The 18965-nt window shown below is 41.0% G+C and overlaps 1 protein-coding gene across 1 annotated transcript; it reads left to right on the forward strand.

Moving 5' to 3' along the window:
- Positions 1-1274: 1274 nt before the first annotated feature.
- On the forward strand, positions 1275-13993 carry LOC139295399 (clathrin interactor 1-like). The gene is made up of 12 exons (XM_070917593.1): positions 1275-1315; positions 5538-5642; positions 7533-7629; positions 8188-8296; positions 8478-8675; positions 9518-9686; positions 9991-10207; positions 10292-10367; positions 10494-10571; positions 12019-12341; positions 12766-12949; positions 13635-13993. The coding sequence occupies exons 1-12, from the start codon at positions 1275-1277 to the stop codon at positions 13991-13993; spliced, it is 1956 nt and encodes a 651-aa protein (XP_070773694.1).
- Positions 13994-18965: the final 4972 nt, after the last annotated feature.

An 18965-nucleotide genomic window follows, 5' to 3' on the forward strand; every position in this document is an offset into this window, starting at 1 on the left:
GGTTGTCCATGTAATTTCTGGCCATAAACAGAGTTGACACTAAACTGTCCCTTTCATCCAGCAGCTTATCGCTGGCTGTCTGCTCCCTCAGAGCAGCATTTTCTGCAGCCAGCTGCTTGTTTTCGGAGAAGGAATGGCAATTCAGTCTGAATATCATGCTACCAAAGTTTGGGGGGTGGGGTGGCCGTTATTGAAAATTCATCCCCTCTTGAAAAATATTTGTTTTTTTTGTTGACGCTTTAGACTAAATATCAAGAAATAAAATAAAAACTAAGCTGTCCTAAATAAGTGTTGCACTAGAAAAGTCTTATAGACACCCAAGCTGTGTTAGCAAAATGTAACATAAATAAGTGTGTAATATGTCTTTTGCACAGAGTGAACTGAATGGAGTTGAATACGCACAACACAACCCAGTGTGATGCATACTTTAGGAGGACACACTGCTGTCTTCCACTCACAATGAAGAAATCAGGACAAACAATGATTTTTCCGCACAAACACACACAAAAGAAACACACACACACACACACACACACACACACATACTGCACTTACCAAAGCTACCTCAAACAAAAGCAAGCCTTTCAAGAACAGAGCACAATAGTACGATACTAGCACAGACACACTGACTCTACACTATCACACACAAAACACACACTTGGTGATAAGACACCCAGGTCAGGTTCACCCATACCTGTCCCCCTGTGGAATACTTTCTGTCCACAATGATTTTTTTTAATTATTCGAACTAACCCTACACTGAAATATCTCAAAATATCTGAAAACTCTATTTTATTGATTATATTGATTATAATACTAGAAATAAGCTTTAAGAGCATCATGGAGACAAACTCTGGGACATACAACTGTTTTAAAAGTGTCCTTGAGTAAGGCACTGTCAGCTCCTGGAGCAGTTTTGTAGAACTCAACAACCTTCCTACAGAAACCAAGAAAGATTCAATTGTGTCGTCTTCGTTGCCTCATTGTTCCTCCGTCAGTTCCTTTCCTGTGCGCTTTGCTCTTAACTACGCATATGATTTAGTCAGCCAGCGAGGGCACATCTCGACGTTTCAGTGACGTAGAGAGAGAAAGACGTTTCCGTAGCAACTGGGGCCGGTCCGATAACCGCAGCGGCCGCCTGTACTACCGGAGATCATCGAGGAGTAGGGGGGGGGGGTTGTCGTCGGTAACCGGATACCACCTCTGTCTTGTGGGGCGTAGAGACACGGGGGCGACGCAGAATCGAGGCGGCGAGCCCGCAGTTCCGTGCGGAGATGCTGAATATGTGGAAAGTCAGAGAGCTGGTGGACAAAGCGTGAGTACCGAGACGCAGGTGGATGTTTTGCACTAGCTAAACCGTTAAGTGGCTTCTAAGCTAACCGGCTAGCTAGGCGGCTTTAGCCGGGCAGCATCAGCAGCTTTTATCGCTGACAGAGGAGAGGATACAGGCCGTGACGTCACGGCGATAGCCCCTCAGCTGTTAGCTCCGACTAGCTGGCTAGCTGCCAATCTTCATCCGTGTGGCATAAATAGAAATGTGTGTTTTACAATGGCGTCTTCCATTGTACGTTTTTCCAAGCTGGTTCTTACAGGCCAGGAAAAATACAATATTGCAAACTGCAAATTAATTTATTTCCGATTCAGCACGAAAGCTATCCGGTTAGCTAATTCCGCTAGCATTGCTAAACCCACTGTTCTGATGGTGCTGCTGCAGAATCACGCCCTGTCCCACAATGGTGATGCCCGCCACCTCCACTTTGCATTCACCTAACATTATATCCCGAGTAGAAAGCTAAGCAACAATGATCGCAAGCTTAGTGTTTAGATCATTGTATGTGGAATGTAAATGTCCTGCCTATTAGCTACCGGCCAGGTCTCGCAGTGTCTAACGAGGCCCATGCCCCCATGGTCCCCGACAGTTAGACAACAGAGCTTGTCAGCCAAACAGATCAGACTGTAGTATCTAATGCTGGTGTTGCAACCTACTACTACTCGTGTTGTTTGTCTGAACAATAGACTATGCTTGCTTGTTTGTGATTATCTATTGTTGCAAGAATAATGCAGTATACTGTATATTGTAATTTTATTGTAACACAGGAGGAGGGAGGACAACAGCTTCCTGTTCTGTCTGTCAGAGGCAGACTGAATTATATGAATAACTTTGTTGAGTAAAATCCAAACACAACATTTTGGAGGATACAGTGATGCAAAAAGACTCATTCCTGGTTTAACTCAGCAGAGTTAGTCGAGATGACTGAGTAAACCTTCTTCTTGGAGCAGGCCCTTTTTATTTAATCATCAAGGGAGCAACTTTTTACGAGGATGATGTCACTCTCAGGAGGGCTAGGTTTGTGGTAGCTAAAACAAAATCAGTTTTTAAGTATAAGGAAACTGTCATATGATTCATAGAACAACATTAACACAATTGCATTAAAAGCATAAGAGAAGTGAAAAACAGATACAATGACAGGATGGAGTGAAGGTTCAGTTCAAACTAATCTCAAGCCTCATCCAAAAACATATTTGTATATGAATTTATTAAGTACATTAGAGTCATTATTAGCTCTCAGACTATTCTTTCTGTAGGGTAACCAAATAACTTGCTCTGTTTGAAATACCAGTGAGTCTCACCAGTACGTCAGAGGTATGTCTGCCATCAACTTTTTATATACTCCTCTTAAACGCTGTCACAGTAAGTTTCAAGTGGGACTGGCTTTCATTTTCAATACCACAACCTCAAATCTGCGATAACATTATAAATCAGAATCTTTTCCCACCTCAAATAACACAGAAGCTGTTACTAACTAGTTTGTATCGTATGGTTTGTTTTCTCAGATATATGATTCAGTGCTTTGGCCAGTATTGGACTGATATCGAGTATAGTGTTACAGATCAGTGCATCTCCTTGTTTCATGTGATCATCCTCACACCAGAGAAAAGTGTGTTCAGTTTAATAGCACATGAGTTGCACTTTTGAAGGGCCTCCATCGACTATAGAAGAGTTTCTTTTTTTGTTGGGGTTTCTCTTTTTCAGATTTTCGGTTCAGGTTACTGTAACATTTTAGGTTTTTACTATAGCAAGTTAAGTCATTAAGTTTTTTGTTTGTATTTCAGTCTTAATTTCTTTTAAATACTTTTCTGTGGAGAATACATGCCTGTTATCAGAATGTAATTTGTGCATACAGTACTGATGATGAACCAAATTAAGTCTTTTTTATTTTGTGCCTTGGATTATACACTTAGTGGTCACTTTAATAGGTACACCTGTAAAATCTAATGCAATCCAACCCAACAGCTCGACCATAAATTCTACCACTACAATGATGAAAATGTTCAGTTTTCGTTGACATTGTCAGACAGGTGTTGAATTTAACTAAATGTTTATTATAGAGGTTTTAGTTTGCTGTAGAGTTAAACTGGACTGCATTATATTGAGAGGTGTTTCTAATGTTTTTACCACCCCATTTACAAATATGGGGGGGTGGCAGAATATAACAAACACATTTCAATATAATGCAGTTCAGTACAACAACACCAGTAACTACAACCTCAGTAATTAACATATGGTATAGTTGAATTAACACCCCTCGGAAAGTTTTAACTAAAACTAAAACCATTATAAACTTACACTTACATTTAAACGTAAATGTAGAATATGTGGCAAATTGCATTAGATTGTATATGTGTATTTAATAAAGAGGCGAGGGAATGTATTTTCTAACTCAAAACATACCAGCCAGCCACCATCTCATTCTGTTAGTGTTGTGTTCTTTGTTAATATTTTCTCTATCCTCATCTTTCACTGTGTTTTCATACATGAGGTGGGTAATTAAGAGTTGGAGGTTTCAGCTCTCTGTGGGTTGTTCATGCGTACTTGCATTTTGATAGCAATCCTGCAAACAAGGTTAAATGCAGGCTACTATTAGATAAATACTGTATAGGTGCTGTATTAGCATGTATACTGTACTGTACTTAATTGTATCCAAGCAACAATGAAATTTTTTTATATTCCACATTACATCTTTAATTTCCACATTTACATTTTCAGTTCTATAAACAAAAGCATTGTGCGAACAAAAGTCACAGTGAGCATGCTAACATGTAAATGTCGTATTTCACTTTGACTGTCTGCTCACAGTTTGAGACACTGCGTTCTCTGTTTGGCTCCACCTTTTAATGGACCAATTATATCAAAAATGTGATAAGGAAAAAGGTGAAGTAGAAAGAAAAAAGTTGCATAAAGGAAAGATGAGGGAAGAGACCTAAGAAATGAGATAAGAAGAGGGAATATATCGAAGTAGCACAGACGGAGAGTTCAACAGAGCTTTAGATAGAGTAATAGACAACAGCTCCCATCAGCTGTTGGTTGTGCCTGGCTGGGCATGATGAATACCCTCTATTATTGATCTACCTCAACAGAGCTGGCAGCGGCAGCTTTGCTTTTCCTGCAGATTAAAAGTCACGCTATTATGGAGCTCTCGCTGTCTGCGTCTGTCTTATCTGCTGACAATAACACAGTCAAAGGCAGCTCCTGTAATGTACAGATGCCTCTTATTCCTTTAGCTGGCAGGGTGGCAGAGCTCCGAGGAGAAAGAGATGGAGTGGAAAGGTAGGAAAAGAGAGAAACTGCTGTGGAATAAAGAAGTGATGATAGGATTGAAAATTGGGAGGAGCAGGAGATAAAACAGGGTAGAAAATGAAGTTTGAAGAAGGAGGAAGGAATGACTGGCTGAAGAAACAATAGATAAGAAACAGTTGTGGTGGAAAGGAGAGGGAGAGGTGTGTTTTAAGTTGCAGTGCTTTCACTGTGTTTTTTGAAAGGGCTCTGTAGAGCAAGCCATGCCCATCAGGACATGCAACACACACAGGAAAAGCACACAGCAGCAGGTGAGCCCACAAAAACAAAGAAGACAGGAAGCAGACATTGCTTATGGGGAGGTTTGGCTGTGTTTACCTCGTTGCTGTGTACACACACGCATACACACCATGCTCACCTCACTCCCATGCACACACTGACTCTTCTCCCTTTGTGTCTCGAACAGCTGAATATTTTCTTACACATTATGCTTGTGTGTGTCTGTGTGCACGCACGTCAGCCCTCTGAGGTGCAGTGGTCAGGACACAGGCTTTTAGAAAGCTGCCATTCATTATTCAGTGAACTGAGATTCTCCTTGTCTTACTCTATTTCATTGTGTGTTGTGTGAATGACACAGGCATGAATATAGCCATTTGTTGTGATAATCCTATTTTCCACAGTCGTTTTTAAGCGTGTGTGTGTGTGGGTGTGTGTGTGTGTGTGTGTGTGTGTGCGCCACATGAGTTAGGCGTTGCCATGTGTAGCACCAGGTTGACATCTGTGATATGTAGAGGTTAGATATGATAATGACGCTCTACTAGCTCGAGACATCGTTTGTCATTTAATAGTTGCCCTCACTGTATTTGTGTTTTGTTCTAATGTGTAAATATGTCAATGTGCGGGTTTTAAATTGTCTGTATTTGGATCTAATTTATGAAGAAATACATGTTTTCGTCAACAGCACCAATGTGGTGATGAACTACTCAGAGATCGAGTCCAAGGTGAGAGAGGCCACCAATGACGATCCCTGGGGACCCTCCGGACAGCTGATGGGAGAAATAGCCAAGTATGTGCAACACAAACACATGTACAGTGCTGTGAAAAAGTATTTGCCCCCTTCCTGATTTCTTATTTTTTTGCATATTTGTCACGCTTAAATGTTTCAGATCATCAGACAAATGTTAATATTAGACAGAGATAACCAGAGTAAATACAAAATGCAGTTTTTAAATGATGATTTCATTTTGTTAAGGGAAAAAAGCTATCCAAACCTACCTGGCCCTATGTGAAAAAGTAATTGCCCCCTAGACCTAATAACTGGTTGTGCCACCCTTGGCGGCAACGACTGCAATCAAGCGTTTGCGATAACTGGCAATGAGTCTTTTACATCGCTGTGGAGGAAGTTTGGCCCACTCTTGTTTGCAGAATTGTTTTAATTCAGCCACATTGGAGGGTTTTCGAGCATGAACGGCCTGTTTAAGGTCGTGCCACAGCATCTCAATTGGATTTAAGTCCGGACTTTGACTAGGCCACTCCAAAACCTTCATTTTGTTTTTTTTAAGCCATTCAGAGGTGGACTTGCTAGTGTGTTTTGGATCATTGTCCTGCTGCATAACCCAAGTGCGCTTGAGCTTGAGGTCTCTAACTGATGGCCGGACAGTCTACTTCAGGATTTTCTGGTAAAGAGCAGAATTCATGGTTCCATCAGTTACGGCAAGTCGTCCAGGTCCTGAAGCAGCAAAGCAGCCCCAGACCATCACACTACCACCACCATGTTTGACTGTTGGTATGATGTTCTTTTTATGAAATACTGTGTTACTTTTACACCAGATGTAACGGGACGCACACCTTCCAAAAAGTTCAACTTTTGTCTTGTCAGTCCACAGAATATTTTCCCAAAAGTCTTGGGGATCATCAGGATGTTTTTTTGGCAAATGTGAGACAAGCCTTTGTGTTCTTTTTGGTCAGCAGTGGTTTTCACCTCGGAACTCTCCCATGGATGCCATTTTTTCCCAGTCTCTTTCTTATTGTTGAATCATGGACACTGACCTTAACTGAGGCCAGTGAGTCCTGCAGTTCTTTAGATGTTGTACTTGGTTCTTTTGTGACCTCCTGGATGAGTCGTCGATGCGCTCTTGGAGTAATTTTGGTAGGCCGGCCACCCCTGGGAACCACTGTTCCAAGTTTTCTCCATTTGTGGATAATGGCTCTCACCGTGGTTCGCTGGAGTCCCAAAGCCTTGGCTTGGCTTTGTAACCCTTTCTAGACTGATAGATGTCAATGACTTTGTTTCTCATCTGTTCTTGAATTTCTTTAGACCTCGGCATGATGTTTTGCTTTTTGAGATCTTTCAGCTTGCTTCATTTTGTCAGACAGGTTCTATTTAGGTGATTTCTTGATTCAACAGGTCTGGCAGTAATCAGGCCTGGGTGTGGCTAGTGAAATTGAACTCAGCTTTCCAACCAAATGTGGTTAATCACAGTTAATTCATGATTTAACAAGGGGGGCAATTACTTTTTCACGTAGGGCCAGGTAGGTTTGGATAGCTTTTTTCCCTTAATAAAATGAAATCATCATTTAAAAACTGCATTTTGTATTTACTTGGGTTATCTTTGTATAATATTAAAATTAGTTTGATGATCTGAAACATTTAAGTGTGACAAATATGCAAAAATATAAGAAATCAGGAAGGGGGCAAATACTTTTTCACAGCACTGTACATGGTTACTGGATGTGCAAGTAAAAGCATGCATGTTATCACTGAGGTAGCACTAGCAGATTAACTATATTGTGTCATTACACACATTCACACAAGGTGTTTTATTAAGGAGAAATTAGTTCTGTTAAAGACAAATAAGGCTAATTCTCCACAGGCTCTGTTCACTAGACCTGATTCTGCTTTGGTTTGCCTGCATGGGTTTTCCCAGCACTACAATATCTTTCATTGTGTGTGCAGATCTACCTTTATGTATGAGCAGTTTCCAGAGGTGATGAACATGCTGTGGACAAGGATGCTGAAAGACAACAAGAAGAACTGGAGACGAGTCTACAAGGTATGGTTACACTCTGGTTGGCAGGCGGCTTGGTTGTTTCCCAGGTGTTGTATCTGTGTCGTGTTGTGCTGTGCAGCTCGGTTCTGTAGGATTTGTTAAAGCTGAGTCTCAGTGCTTCTTTGCGCCTGTGTGATCGTACTTGTGCGGTGCAGTGATTTCAGAAGGAGCAGCATATCAGTTTTATTCTCTGCTGTATTGAAGCAGTTTCCTGCTTCCTTCCTTAATCCTCCCTGAATCCTGTATATGAATAGTGCAAAGATCAGAGCAGTACATCTCAACTACATTCTTGTGTCCTCAGAGGAATATGTGACTGATATAAGACTGATTTGCAAAGATTATAAATTATGCAAGAGCCAAGGAAGAATGAGTTTGGATTTTTTAGAGAGGCTGAGTTCAAGAGAGGGGACATGACTCAGGGCAGGGAAAATGTAGGAAGGAAAAATACACTTCACTTTTGAGATTATTTCTCACTGAGCGATGCTGACTACCCCCCCAATATTTAATTCTCTTATCATGTTTCTCACTCCATCTCTCTTTATCTCTATCTTACTATGCAAGGCTTTACTGCTGCTGGCCTATCTGATCAGGAATGGGTCCGAACGAGTCGTCACCAGTGCCAGAGAACACATCTACGACCTGCGATCTCTAGAAAACTACCACTTCATTGGTGAGTCTCTAAATAAAAATGAGCTCCCTCTTAATTGGTTACATTTTTTCTTCTTCTTCTCCTTTATTTTGATGTAAAGTTGAGATATCTTGTGTGCAATTTAGACGCTATCAGAAAGATCAAAATAGAAAGGGTATGTAGTCCTCCGGTTTTAGTCTTCTGTCTTTTTGTGTCTGTCCAGATGAGAATGGAAAGGATCAGGGCATCAATGTGCGTCAGAAGGTGAAGGAGATGGTGGAATTCGTCCAGGACGATGACAGACTGAGAGAGGAGAGGAAGAAAGCCAAGAAGAACAAAGATAAATACATTGGAGTCTCCTCTGACAGTATGGGAGGAGGAGGAGGAGGAGGAGGAGGAGGAGGAGGAAGCATTAAGAATGGTAAATAATTTACTATATCTCCTTCAACAGCTCAAATCAGATGTAGATTAAAATGATAATATAACTTCCGCTATCCAAACCCATAGGAATTAAAATGCACTGGAGGAAGGATATCATTCCTGTACTGACAATGAATTTGAAATATTGGTTTATTGATGAGTTGATTAATCTCTAACTCTATAAATGTCTAAATGAAACTAGCAAATCTCAAGAGCCCAAAGAGATGTCTTCAATGCCATACAATGATATGAAACACAGAACAGCATTTTCACATTAAGTGTTTTTAATTGATAAATGGATTAAAGGATTAATTAATTGTCAAAACAGTTATGGATCACATTTATGCCAAATGATGTATTGCTTCAGCACTAGAATAAAACTCTTATTGATCCAGTAAAGTAAAATTTGAGGGGACTGCTTTGCAGATGCTCGTTGTTCCACCACTTCAGCAAGTTGAAGTCACTAGATCAATAAATAGATCTTATTTCCAATCTCTGTTCATTTAAATATTTCCAAAAAATATATTTTTAATCAGTGTTGTGCTTTTTACCAAGCCCTTTATTGATAAGGGATTATTATTCAAAGCTGAAACGTTTAGTAGATTGACAGAAATTAATTGATTTGATAATACATTTTTTTTATTGTAATTACACTTTAATTGTAATTATTCATCAATCCAAAATTAAATCAATATTTATTATAGATAATCAATTGTGCCGCTGCACTGCGCTGAAATTAGGAGTTTTATACCAGTATGACAGACTGTATATGTCCTTTGGTTGATGCCTGTGAAACTACAAGTTAACAAAGTCTCTCTCTGTCCTTTTCTGTCTTCCCTCCAGCTAATGAGTTGGACCGCAGTAAGTGGGATGAGGACTGGGATAAGAGCAGAGGAGCTTTCCCCTTTAGTGAGAAGCTCGGAGAGATCAGTGACAAGATAGGAAGCACCATCGACGACACACTCAACAAGTTCAGAAAGAAGGAACGAGACGACTCACCCGACAGAATCAGGTAGGTACATACGGACGATGTCCACATGCACACTTATGCACGTTTATAAAACGTCTAAAGGAATGCTTCTTTTAAAATGGTCAGAGGGTGTATATTAAAGTTACTACACGCTTCCTTGGTTGCACATAGTGGGCTTCTTTCTCAACAAAAATAAAATAATGCGTCATGTGTTTGAAATCTTTAAACCATTGTGTATTGGATTATCCATTACTTCACAAAACAAACAGACTTACAATAATTGCAAATTAACAAAACCGTCAATAGCAAAGTCGGCTTCTCATGCATCCTTCGTCTGGTTGCCAAGTGACAACGAGGAGGACCGAACATCGAGAAACGGAAGGCAGGAAACTGTTGAGTTCAAAGATGAGGAGGAAACAGTCACAACGAAGAGCATCCAGATCACACAAGCAACAGAAACCACAACAACCACCACACGGAAACGCAGCGGAGCAACAAGCAGCAAGACTCTGGACCTGGGTGCTGCAGCCCACTACACTGGAGACAACAGCCCAGAGGAGAAGGTACTTACACAGATGCTTTTCCAAATGTGAGACTTTTTCAGTAGTACATGTTTAATCACCGTGTCTCTCTACTTCTGTCTTTAGTCAACAGTCAGGCAGTCTTCCAGTGGCGGTCTTGCTGACCTGCTAGTGATTGACCCTTCATCCAATCAGAGCACAGGTAACTACAAAGTTTTACACACACAAAGATAAAGAAGAAATTAAGGTGAAATGAAGGTGGTTTTAAAATTTGGGAACGTGGTTTTGAGTTGTGTATGTATGAACACATGCGTGTCCATCCGTCCAGGTGGCAGTTCAGACCTCATTGGTGGCTTTGCCGACTTCTCCTCTCCTGCTGCCTCTGCCAGCCTCCCAGCCTCCTCTGGTAAACTTCCTTTCTCAGCTCTTCCTGTAGTAATCTCAGGGTGCTTTCACACCTGTAAAAATGATACATTGCTGCATTTTGGGTTTGTGTTCACACTGGCTTTTTACAAATGAACCAAGAGGCGTAAACATACAGACTGACAGGTAACTTGGTTGGACAGTTTTGGCGACTGTCATTCTGCATCATCAGCACATGTGGAGAAATCAAATTCCGGTGACTGACAGCAGGACATGCTGCACTTTAATGCTCCTAATGTGTATATTAATGTTGTCTGGTGTCACAAAGAGCTCATAAAGAAATAACTGATTATAAGCATTATTAGTATTATTAGACTGCAAATCGACCATATGTTCTGAATAATGACAAACTGGTACAGTCTTTGTGCAGCAATATTCTGGGAGGTATTACTGTGGGATGGCTATGTCACACACTTTTGAATGGTCTTAATGAACTGCCAAAGTACACGGAGTAGGATACAAGCACAACAGACCGTAGTTTTATCTGCGCTTAAGCGTCAGATCGATCAGGGAAAGTCCCGGGACTCACATGATTTACATAAATAAATAAATCGCTTATAAAGATCAATTGTAAGATTGCTTCCTGAACAGCTCACAATCAGCAGATGGGTTTAATGGTAGTTAAGCTTTTGATTATGCTAAAATCACATACCCACAATAAAAAAAAATCACCACAAACAAACTTCATCAGAGTTCGCTGGGAAGCAGACCAAGGCTGTATTCGAAACCGCCTACTACATGCTATCGACAAATGCAGTATGCAGTACATACAGCATACTGCTTTTCATAGTGGTATGCAGTATGAAACTGTCAAATCAATTTATTTTGCAGTATGTCCGGCCAGGCTTAGCCAGCTTCCGTTTTGGAAAGTGGTAGTAATAATCATGCAGGTATTAAGCCCCTGCCTTACGAAAGTCGGAAACAAACTTTTAAATTTGGCCTTGTAGATTTAATATGAGTGAAGATTCAGTAACTGGGTTGCTAATTTCACAACTCAAGTTTGTTCAGAAACGGGTGTTTTTGACATACTGCATATTTTGCTTTTGTTTGCATACTACATGATACATTTTGGCCAAATCAGTACATACTGCTATTATAGTAGGCGGTTTCGAATACAGAGACTACAAGACTCTCCTTTTCAAGTGGTCTTGTTCTGGTTGTTTGGTCCGCGCCAGGGTTCAGGTCAACAGGTTAGGTGTGAAAGCACCCCTAATTGCTGAAATATACTCTCTTTGAACAAGTTCAGATGAGGTCCACCATGACAAAACAGCCATGTTTTCATACGTTTCTTAGTGTAGTTAGATTTTTTTATGGTGGATATATAGAAAATGAATGTAAAATTCTGACAGTGAAGGAGGGGGGCAGTTTCTGTCAAAATCCAAGATGAATGTTACAATCACAACTAAACTATCACTACTCTCTTGTGGCAGCTGCTGCATCATCCAATGGAAATGGAGAATTTGGAGACTGGAATGCCTTCTCGGCCAATCCACCTGCTTCATCTAGTTCTGGTCCCTCCCAGCCCGTCACTGACCTGTTTGGCAGCGTCCAGTCACCAACAGCCCCGGCTTCTAATCCCGCCCTCGTCCCACCTTCTGCCGAGCTCTTTGACCTGATGGGTGGAGTCAACCATCAACTAACTAATCCACATACAACACTGAGCGCCTCTCAGAGCATGACTTTCTCTCTGGGAGGGGCGACGCCTGGAGCATCTGTTGCTATGCCCACCATGCCCCTTTCTCGCTCTCAACAGGTATGTATGGTACACATCACAGGAAGGCCTAGTTTGTCTCAAATGGTAAGAAAACCTAAAAATTAAATAATGAATTTCACTGAAAGAATAGCGCGGAAGCTTCCAATGTGTAGTACCTAGTCTGATTAATAATCTAAATAAATAGTGCAATAAAAATGTGAAAGGTACTTAATCAAAAATGTATGTCAATGTACCCTTACAGAATGATTTTTTTTTTCCAATTTTCAATAAATATAAAATGTTAGAATCCAGTTTGAGCAGAGGCAAAATCCTCACTCAGACTTTGGGGGGGACCAAACTGAGGGAGGGAGGGAGGGCTGGGGGTGAGGATAATGCATCCGGTTGTATATGATTTACATAACTATAATCTTATTATAATTGTATTTATCAAAGTGCAAAATATTATATATTTAATTTATTTCAGAGCTTGGGAGGCATGACATCTCAGCAGCCTATAGGACAACAGCAGAAGGTTGGTGTTGGGGGTCAAGGATCGTTAGGGTCGACCTGGTCTGACCCCTCCGTCAACATCAGCCTGGACTTCCTATCAGCAGGCCTCAATCCCACTAAGACACAGCCCACACTCAACAACATCATCCAGCAACAAGGTGTGTGTGCATTTCACACTGCATGTGGATTTAAAAAAGGAAAACAAATCATTATTATGTAGGGAGTCTGCAGGTGTTGAAAAACTTAGAACTTAAGTCCAACATTAATTAGTTATAAATACAGTTATAAAATATTTGCTTATATAAAATTCATGTGTGAACAAAAAATTAATTTGCTATTTTTTATTGGTTTATCCGTGCGTCCATCCATTTTCTCCTGCATATCCAGGTCATGTTTAATGATTAATTAAGGATATTATTAGGAATTATTGATATATACAGCTGGGAAATACTGACAAAAATGTCATATACATTTCCATAAATTTATGGACTTTGTAAATAATTCTAGGCCATATTATCCATATATTATTTTATTGATATCTTTCATACTTTAGCTGGTATGACCGTGAAACACGTATTCAATTGCATTCTTTGTGTTATTAAAATGTCTTTAAAAAGTCTTAAATTTAACTTGGCAGAAACCCTGTTATGGATTTATGTTGTCACAAATGCACACATCTAATTAATAAAGTAATATAGTGATTTGAATATTCATTGTTTTATTAGACTGGTTAGTGTTATTATCTGACAAAAATGACCTACCTATTGCTTGTTATAAGGCTCTATAACTCAAGTGGTTAAACAAAGTGCATTAAGTCCTCCCTGCCCATATGTGTCTGTGCAGGAGTGCCTCCCGTCAACCTGTTGGCCCAGAACTTTGGAGGACTGAACCTCAGCTCCCCACCCCACGTGACACCCATTAGACCACCAGCCAATCCCATGATGGCAGGCAATGCCATGACGATGGGCATGCCCCCCTCAATGACCACGGGTACCGTGGGGATAGGGGGTGTTCCCATAAACCAAGGCATGATGGGAATGAACATGAGCATGAATATGGGCATGGCCGCTCCAGTGATGATGAGTGGTATGGCTGGCATGGGAGTGCCAGGAGTAGGGATGGGCCTCACGCACTCCATCACCCCAGCCATTGTTCCACCCAAACAAGATGCCTTCGCTAACTTTGGCAGTTTTGGGAAATGAAAGGGTTCAAGTGTGTGTGTGTGTGTGCGTGTGTGTGTGTGTGTGTGTGTGTGTGTGTGCGCGCGCGCGCATGTGACATTATGAGAGTGTGAACTACAGAAGGACTGCTGTACTTGAAGACAAACTTGCATGTTTCTCTTTCTGTTTCCGCTCTCGTTGGCGAGCTGGCACCAGTGATCGTTCACCATGATCTTGGCGGTCGGGGGGAGCGCCCACTGGTGCATCAGTGGTAATCTGATGTGTGAAATTACGTCACATAGAAGACACCTGAAGAGCAGGGAAGGTGTCAACCCACAGCCTCTAGTCATTACTTTCCTGTGGGGAAAGGATCCTCCTCTTTACCTGTTTTATATTTGAACTACAGTATATCCCCCTTCATTGCAAAAAGTTTTTTCTCCGTCACTGCACAGAGAATTCAATCAGTAGGTTTAACTCGCACGGAAAATGGCATTGCTGCTTTAATTCTGCGTTGTAGCCTGAGAAATTGTACATGTTTTATATAATTTCAACCAAATTCAATCTCAAAATTTAAGCCATTATATAGTTGCCAGGGGCTGACTCTATTACTTCCTCTCGCTCCTTGCGCAAACATAACAGTTACAGTATCTGGAGGAGACTGATTCACTACTCTGGTCCTCCAGCAGAGGGCAGGCTGGGTGTATGCGTTGAGTCGTGCTTATTCTTGAGCCGTATGAGGGTGGATGAATTGGATATTAAATCTTCTTTGTCTCCCCTTTCCTCTTCTTATCAGGCGTTTAGCAGTTCACAGTAACACGACATACAGTAGGGCACCTAAAGTTTAGTTGCTTTTTAAAAGACAGCTCAGAACAAATATCCCTAACATACTGTTGGGCTCTTTATATTACAATAAACTACCTTCCATTTTGGATGCCTCTGTCACATTTATCCCTGATGAAAGGGTCAGTCAGTATTGTATTCAGAGTGCTATTCACTGATAATTTCTGTGTATGTCTTTATCTCAGACATGCTGTTGTAGGACACTTGACTTCATGACGTTGCTTTCTGATCCACATAGATCCATTCTGTCTATTCTACTTCAGCCTGACACCGTGTATGGATAGTACAGAATAATGTTTTTTTAAAGAGTATTTTCCACCTGGCTGTGGGAAAGAGGGTAAACAATGGTCACCATCTACAAGACTGAACATCACAATCCTCTAAATTTCTTCCATGTTTAAGGCAGTGGCACACCGCAGATTTTTGTGGGATGACCCAGCAACGTACCTTTAATTACAAAGTATTTTTGCCAGCAAACATTTTTCACCCTGCAACTCACTTGGTGGTCTCTTGGAGCGAGGGTCTCATGCGCCTCACAAACTGCGTACTCCAAAATAGCCACCTTTACATTAGACATGGATTAGATACATTTGTTTTACTAAATGATTTCTATGGCTAGCTGAGAATAATTTAAAGGGTTTTGGGAGTGAATTGTTTGTGTGAGAAGAGTGTATGAGTGTGTGTGACTTTATGTATGGGTATAGTTTTCTCTGTTTGATGTGCAAACACAGCTAAGCAGAGCCTCTTGTCATTTTCTGAGGCATTGCACTCCAAATGACCAAATCTTTATTTTGTTACTCTCAGAAGGATGATTCCATAGCTATTAGTTTAATATTTTATTAGTTTACCTGTAAGGTTATGTTGATATGGGAGAGCTACTAATAACATAATTAAGTTGACGGGAATCATGTTTTTGTTTCTTTTTTCGGTACAGCTAGTTTCATTTGATTGTACTCTATATTTTCTGTACTTCATTCGACATTAAATTAAATTATAACATTAACATTCAGTTTCGTCCTTTTGTGTAGTTTGTCGTCGTGGTCTAACTGATATTTGCATTACATTTGATCCTGAACAGGGTCATAGTTGCTACCATTGAAGACACTGAGGTCATCATGTCCACTGTATTTCTTTCTGGGAAGAGTTTATATGCTAACACTTGGTGCATCATTTACAGGCAGATTTCATATATTCTGATAACTTTTAAACCATCAAATAACTAAAGGACGTGTTATTTTCCCACAAGACATTTAGTGCGTTTAGAGATTTTGTGATTTTTAGACAATCATGTTGGGAAATAAAATGGATACAGACAATATAATTAAACAGTTCACATAATTAATAAAAACTTTATTTTTGGTGTCTGGTAAACATTTTCTGGGGCAGAAGGGACTTGACCTCAGCATTCATTTATTTAGGCCTATTTATTTCTATATATTTTCAGTCCATCAATGGCAGCAAAAGTTTTAAATAAATGTTATTTTCTGTCATAAAACCCCATTTTGCTGAACGTTAATAGCCAACAGCTACATAGCTAGCTGGAACGTTCAGACCCAATGGAACACCGTTAAGGCTTTTTAAAGTCCAAAAACGTTCTTTGTCAGTTTTTAACGTTAATTCATCACAATTCAGATGAAACAATGAAACCCGGACCCAAACCAAAACTACAGCGACAGTCCTGACAATGGCCAGACACCCTCAAAAAAGAAAACGAGAAACCAAGAAGCCAACCACAAATACGGGCCAGGACCCACCGACGCCCTCTCAGTTCTTCCAAACCGGAGACGCGGACCAGATTAAGCATCTGGACGGGACCGGAAATGGGTCCAAGACGTCGGGAAATTACCTGGCCTCTGTTGGAGCAAGTTATCAATGTGGAGACGGAAAGCTACCACCCATATCGACCCTTTTTAACAAACTACCACCTTACGAAGAGGTGGCAGCGGAGGAGGGAGGCAGTGGTGATGATGGCGGAGTCCGGTCAGCAGCAGCAGGGCCCCGGCTCAGAGCAGTGGAGCTGCCTCCATCTGGTGAACTGATTGTCCCGCTCCAGATCACCGAGATGCTGGAGCTCACAGCTGCAGAACTTCTGAACCCAGATCCAGTTCACTTCACTCAAACCACACTCAGATCCGGAGGTGATAGTCCAGTCTCCTGTTTTACCATCCAGCCAACAGAGAAAGGTACAATATGCCCATAGGGCCTGATAGCTGTGGGATGTGTATGGATACAGATGAAATGTTTGGAATGACAAAAATAAAAATAAATTCTTGAAAAATCCAAATTATGAGAGTCAAAATGTTCTTTTAGGTCAAAATTACAAGGTAGTCAAAATTTTAACTTATAAAGTCACAATTGAAAGATTCTAAGTAACATTTTCAAATTGAAGTCATGCCTATGAGACACAAAGTAAAAAATTCTTGACTTATGTAAAAATTAGATAGATACAAAGTCAGGCAGTAAGTCAAAATTCAGATGTATTAAAGTCAAAATTATAAGCTAATGAGTAAAAAGGTTGATGGGCTTATAATAATAATAACTGCTAGCAAACAAATCTGTCCCCAAATGTCTCCCTCAGATCTGAAGCAGATACAGTCAGGCCCAGACAAGAATGGATACATTAAACGGCCGATGAATGCCTTTATGGTGTGGTCTAACATCCACCGATATGCCCTGCGCAAAACCTCCCCCAGAGCCAACATGAGAGACATCAGTATTCAGCTGGGCAGTGAGTGGTCCAAGCTCAGTGAGGAACAGAAGAGGCCCTACTACGAAGTGGCTCAAAAACTGAAACACATGCATAAGCAGCAATTCCCTGGTACGGACAATAACATAGCTAAATGGCAGCAACTGATAATAAGGATAATGAACATTTACTGCAAGGTTACTGCAGTGTCTCATGTGCAGATACATGTAGGATATATTTTCAGTTTGCATCTGTTCTGGTATGGATTGTGAACCTCTGACTTTCATTTACCCTGGCTCTTTGTTTATTATGATTTTCCAGATTATGAGTTTCGCCCCAGGAAGAAGAAAGGTAGAAAGTGTTTGTTCTCAGGGCAGGGCGCAGGACAGGTGGCAGGACAGGGAGCAGGACAGGTGGCAGGACACGGAGAAGGACAGGGGGCAGTACAGGGGACTGGACACGGAGCCGAGCAGGAGGCAGGACAGGGGGAAGGACAGGAAGAGGGACAGGAGGCAGGACAAGGGGCAGGACATGGAGCTGGACAGTGGGTAGGACAGTGGGTAGGACAGTTAGCAGGACAGGGGGCAGGACAGGACCCTGGCATTTCCATCTTTGTCTCACAGGCCATGCCTCCAGCTCAGTCCATATTGCTGGCCCCCAGCATGTACCCATGTCCCGCCAAGACGTCCTACACAGAGGGCTACTATCTCCACCCATTTTTCCGCCCATATCCTCCAATGTGCCTCTACTCCCGAGCCCAGATCAACCGTTCAAGGTTAGGCATCTTCCACAGCCTGAGTAATGAGTTGACTCTGACAACTGATAGATTCTAGCTAATGTTCATTTTTGCTATCAACCCACAGTATCACATAGACAAGCAAAAACTAGAACTAGACTGCTTTATTCCTAGAGCGAACTTTTACATTTACAGGATGACTCACTTGTACACACTGACTATTGTATGATACTACATACATGATAGATGTTCAGCATCTTTGTCTCAAGCCGAAGCTGCTCAGAAATTTGTTTGGAGAGTGTTATGTTTTTAAGGTGATAGCATGCAGATTTTATTATAGATTTGACTTTTAGGTATGCAAACACAATTTTGAATACATGACATCCACATTTTTTTCTCACTGTGGTATACTATTACTACTTTTAAGTAGAGGAATTCAGTTATTTTTCCACCACTGCTCACAACAGTGGGTACACAAAATACCCAGAGTATACAAAATACCTTTCACCGCCACCAACACCACCACAGCAAACATAAAGAGAAGTGGTAAAAGCTAATGGAGTATGCAAAAAGTGGTAGCCTAGTGATTAGAGCCCAATTTATTATCAATAACACCCTGCACATTTACTGAACAAAGACACCATAAAAAATGGAACCAAAGTGGACGAATCAATGTTTGGCAAAACCTCTGTGAGAAAATCATCATCCAATCAGAGCTCACACAGCTCGTACTGCTCCAAGATTGACGTCAA

This window comes from Enoplosus armatus, chromosome 13 (assembly GCF_043641665.1).
Source record: "Enoplosus armatus isolate fEnoArm2 chromosome 13, fEnoArm2.hap1, whole genome shotgun sequence".
In the NCBI taxonomy this organism is placed as follows: domain Eukaryota; kingdom Metazoa; phylum Chordata; class Actinopteri; order Centrarchiformes; family Enoplosidae; genus Enoplosus; species Enoplosus armatus.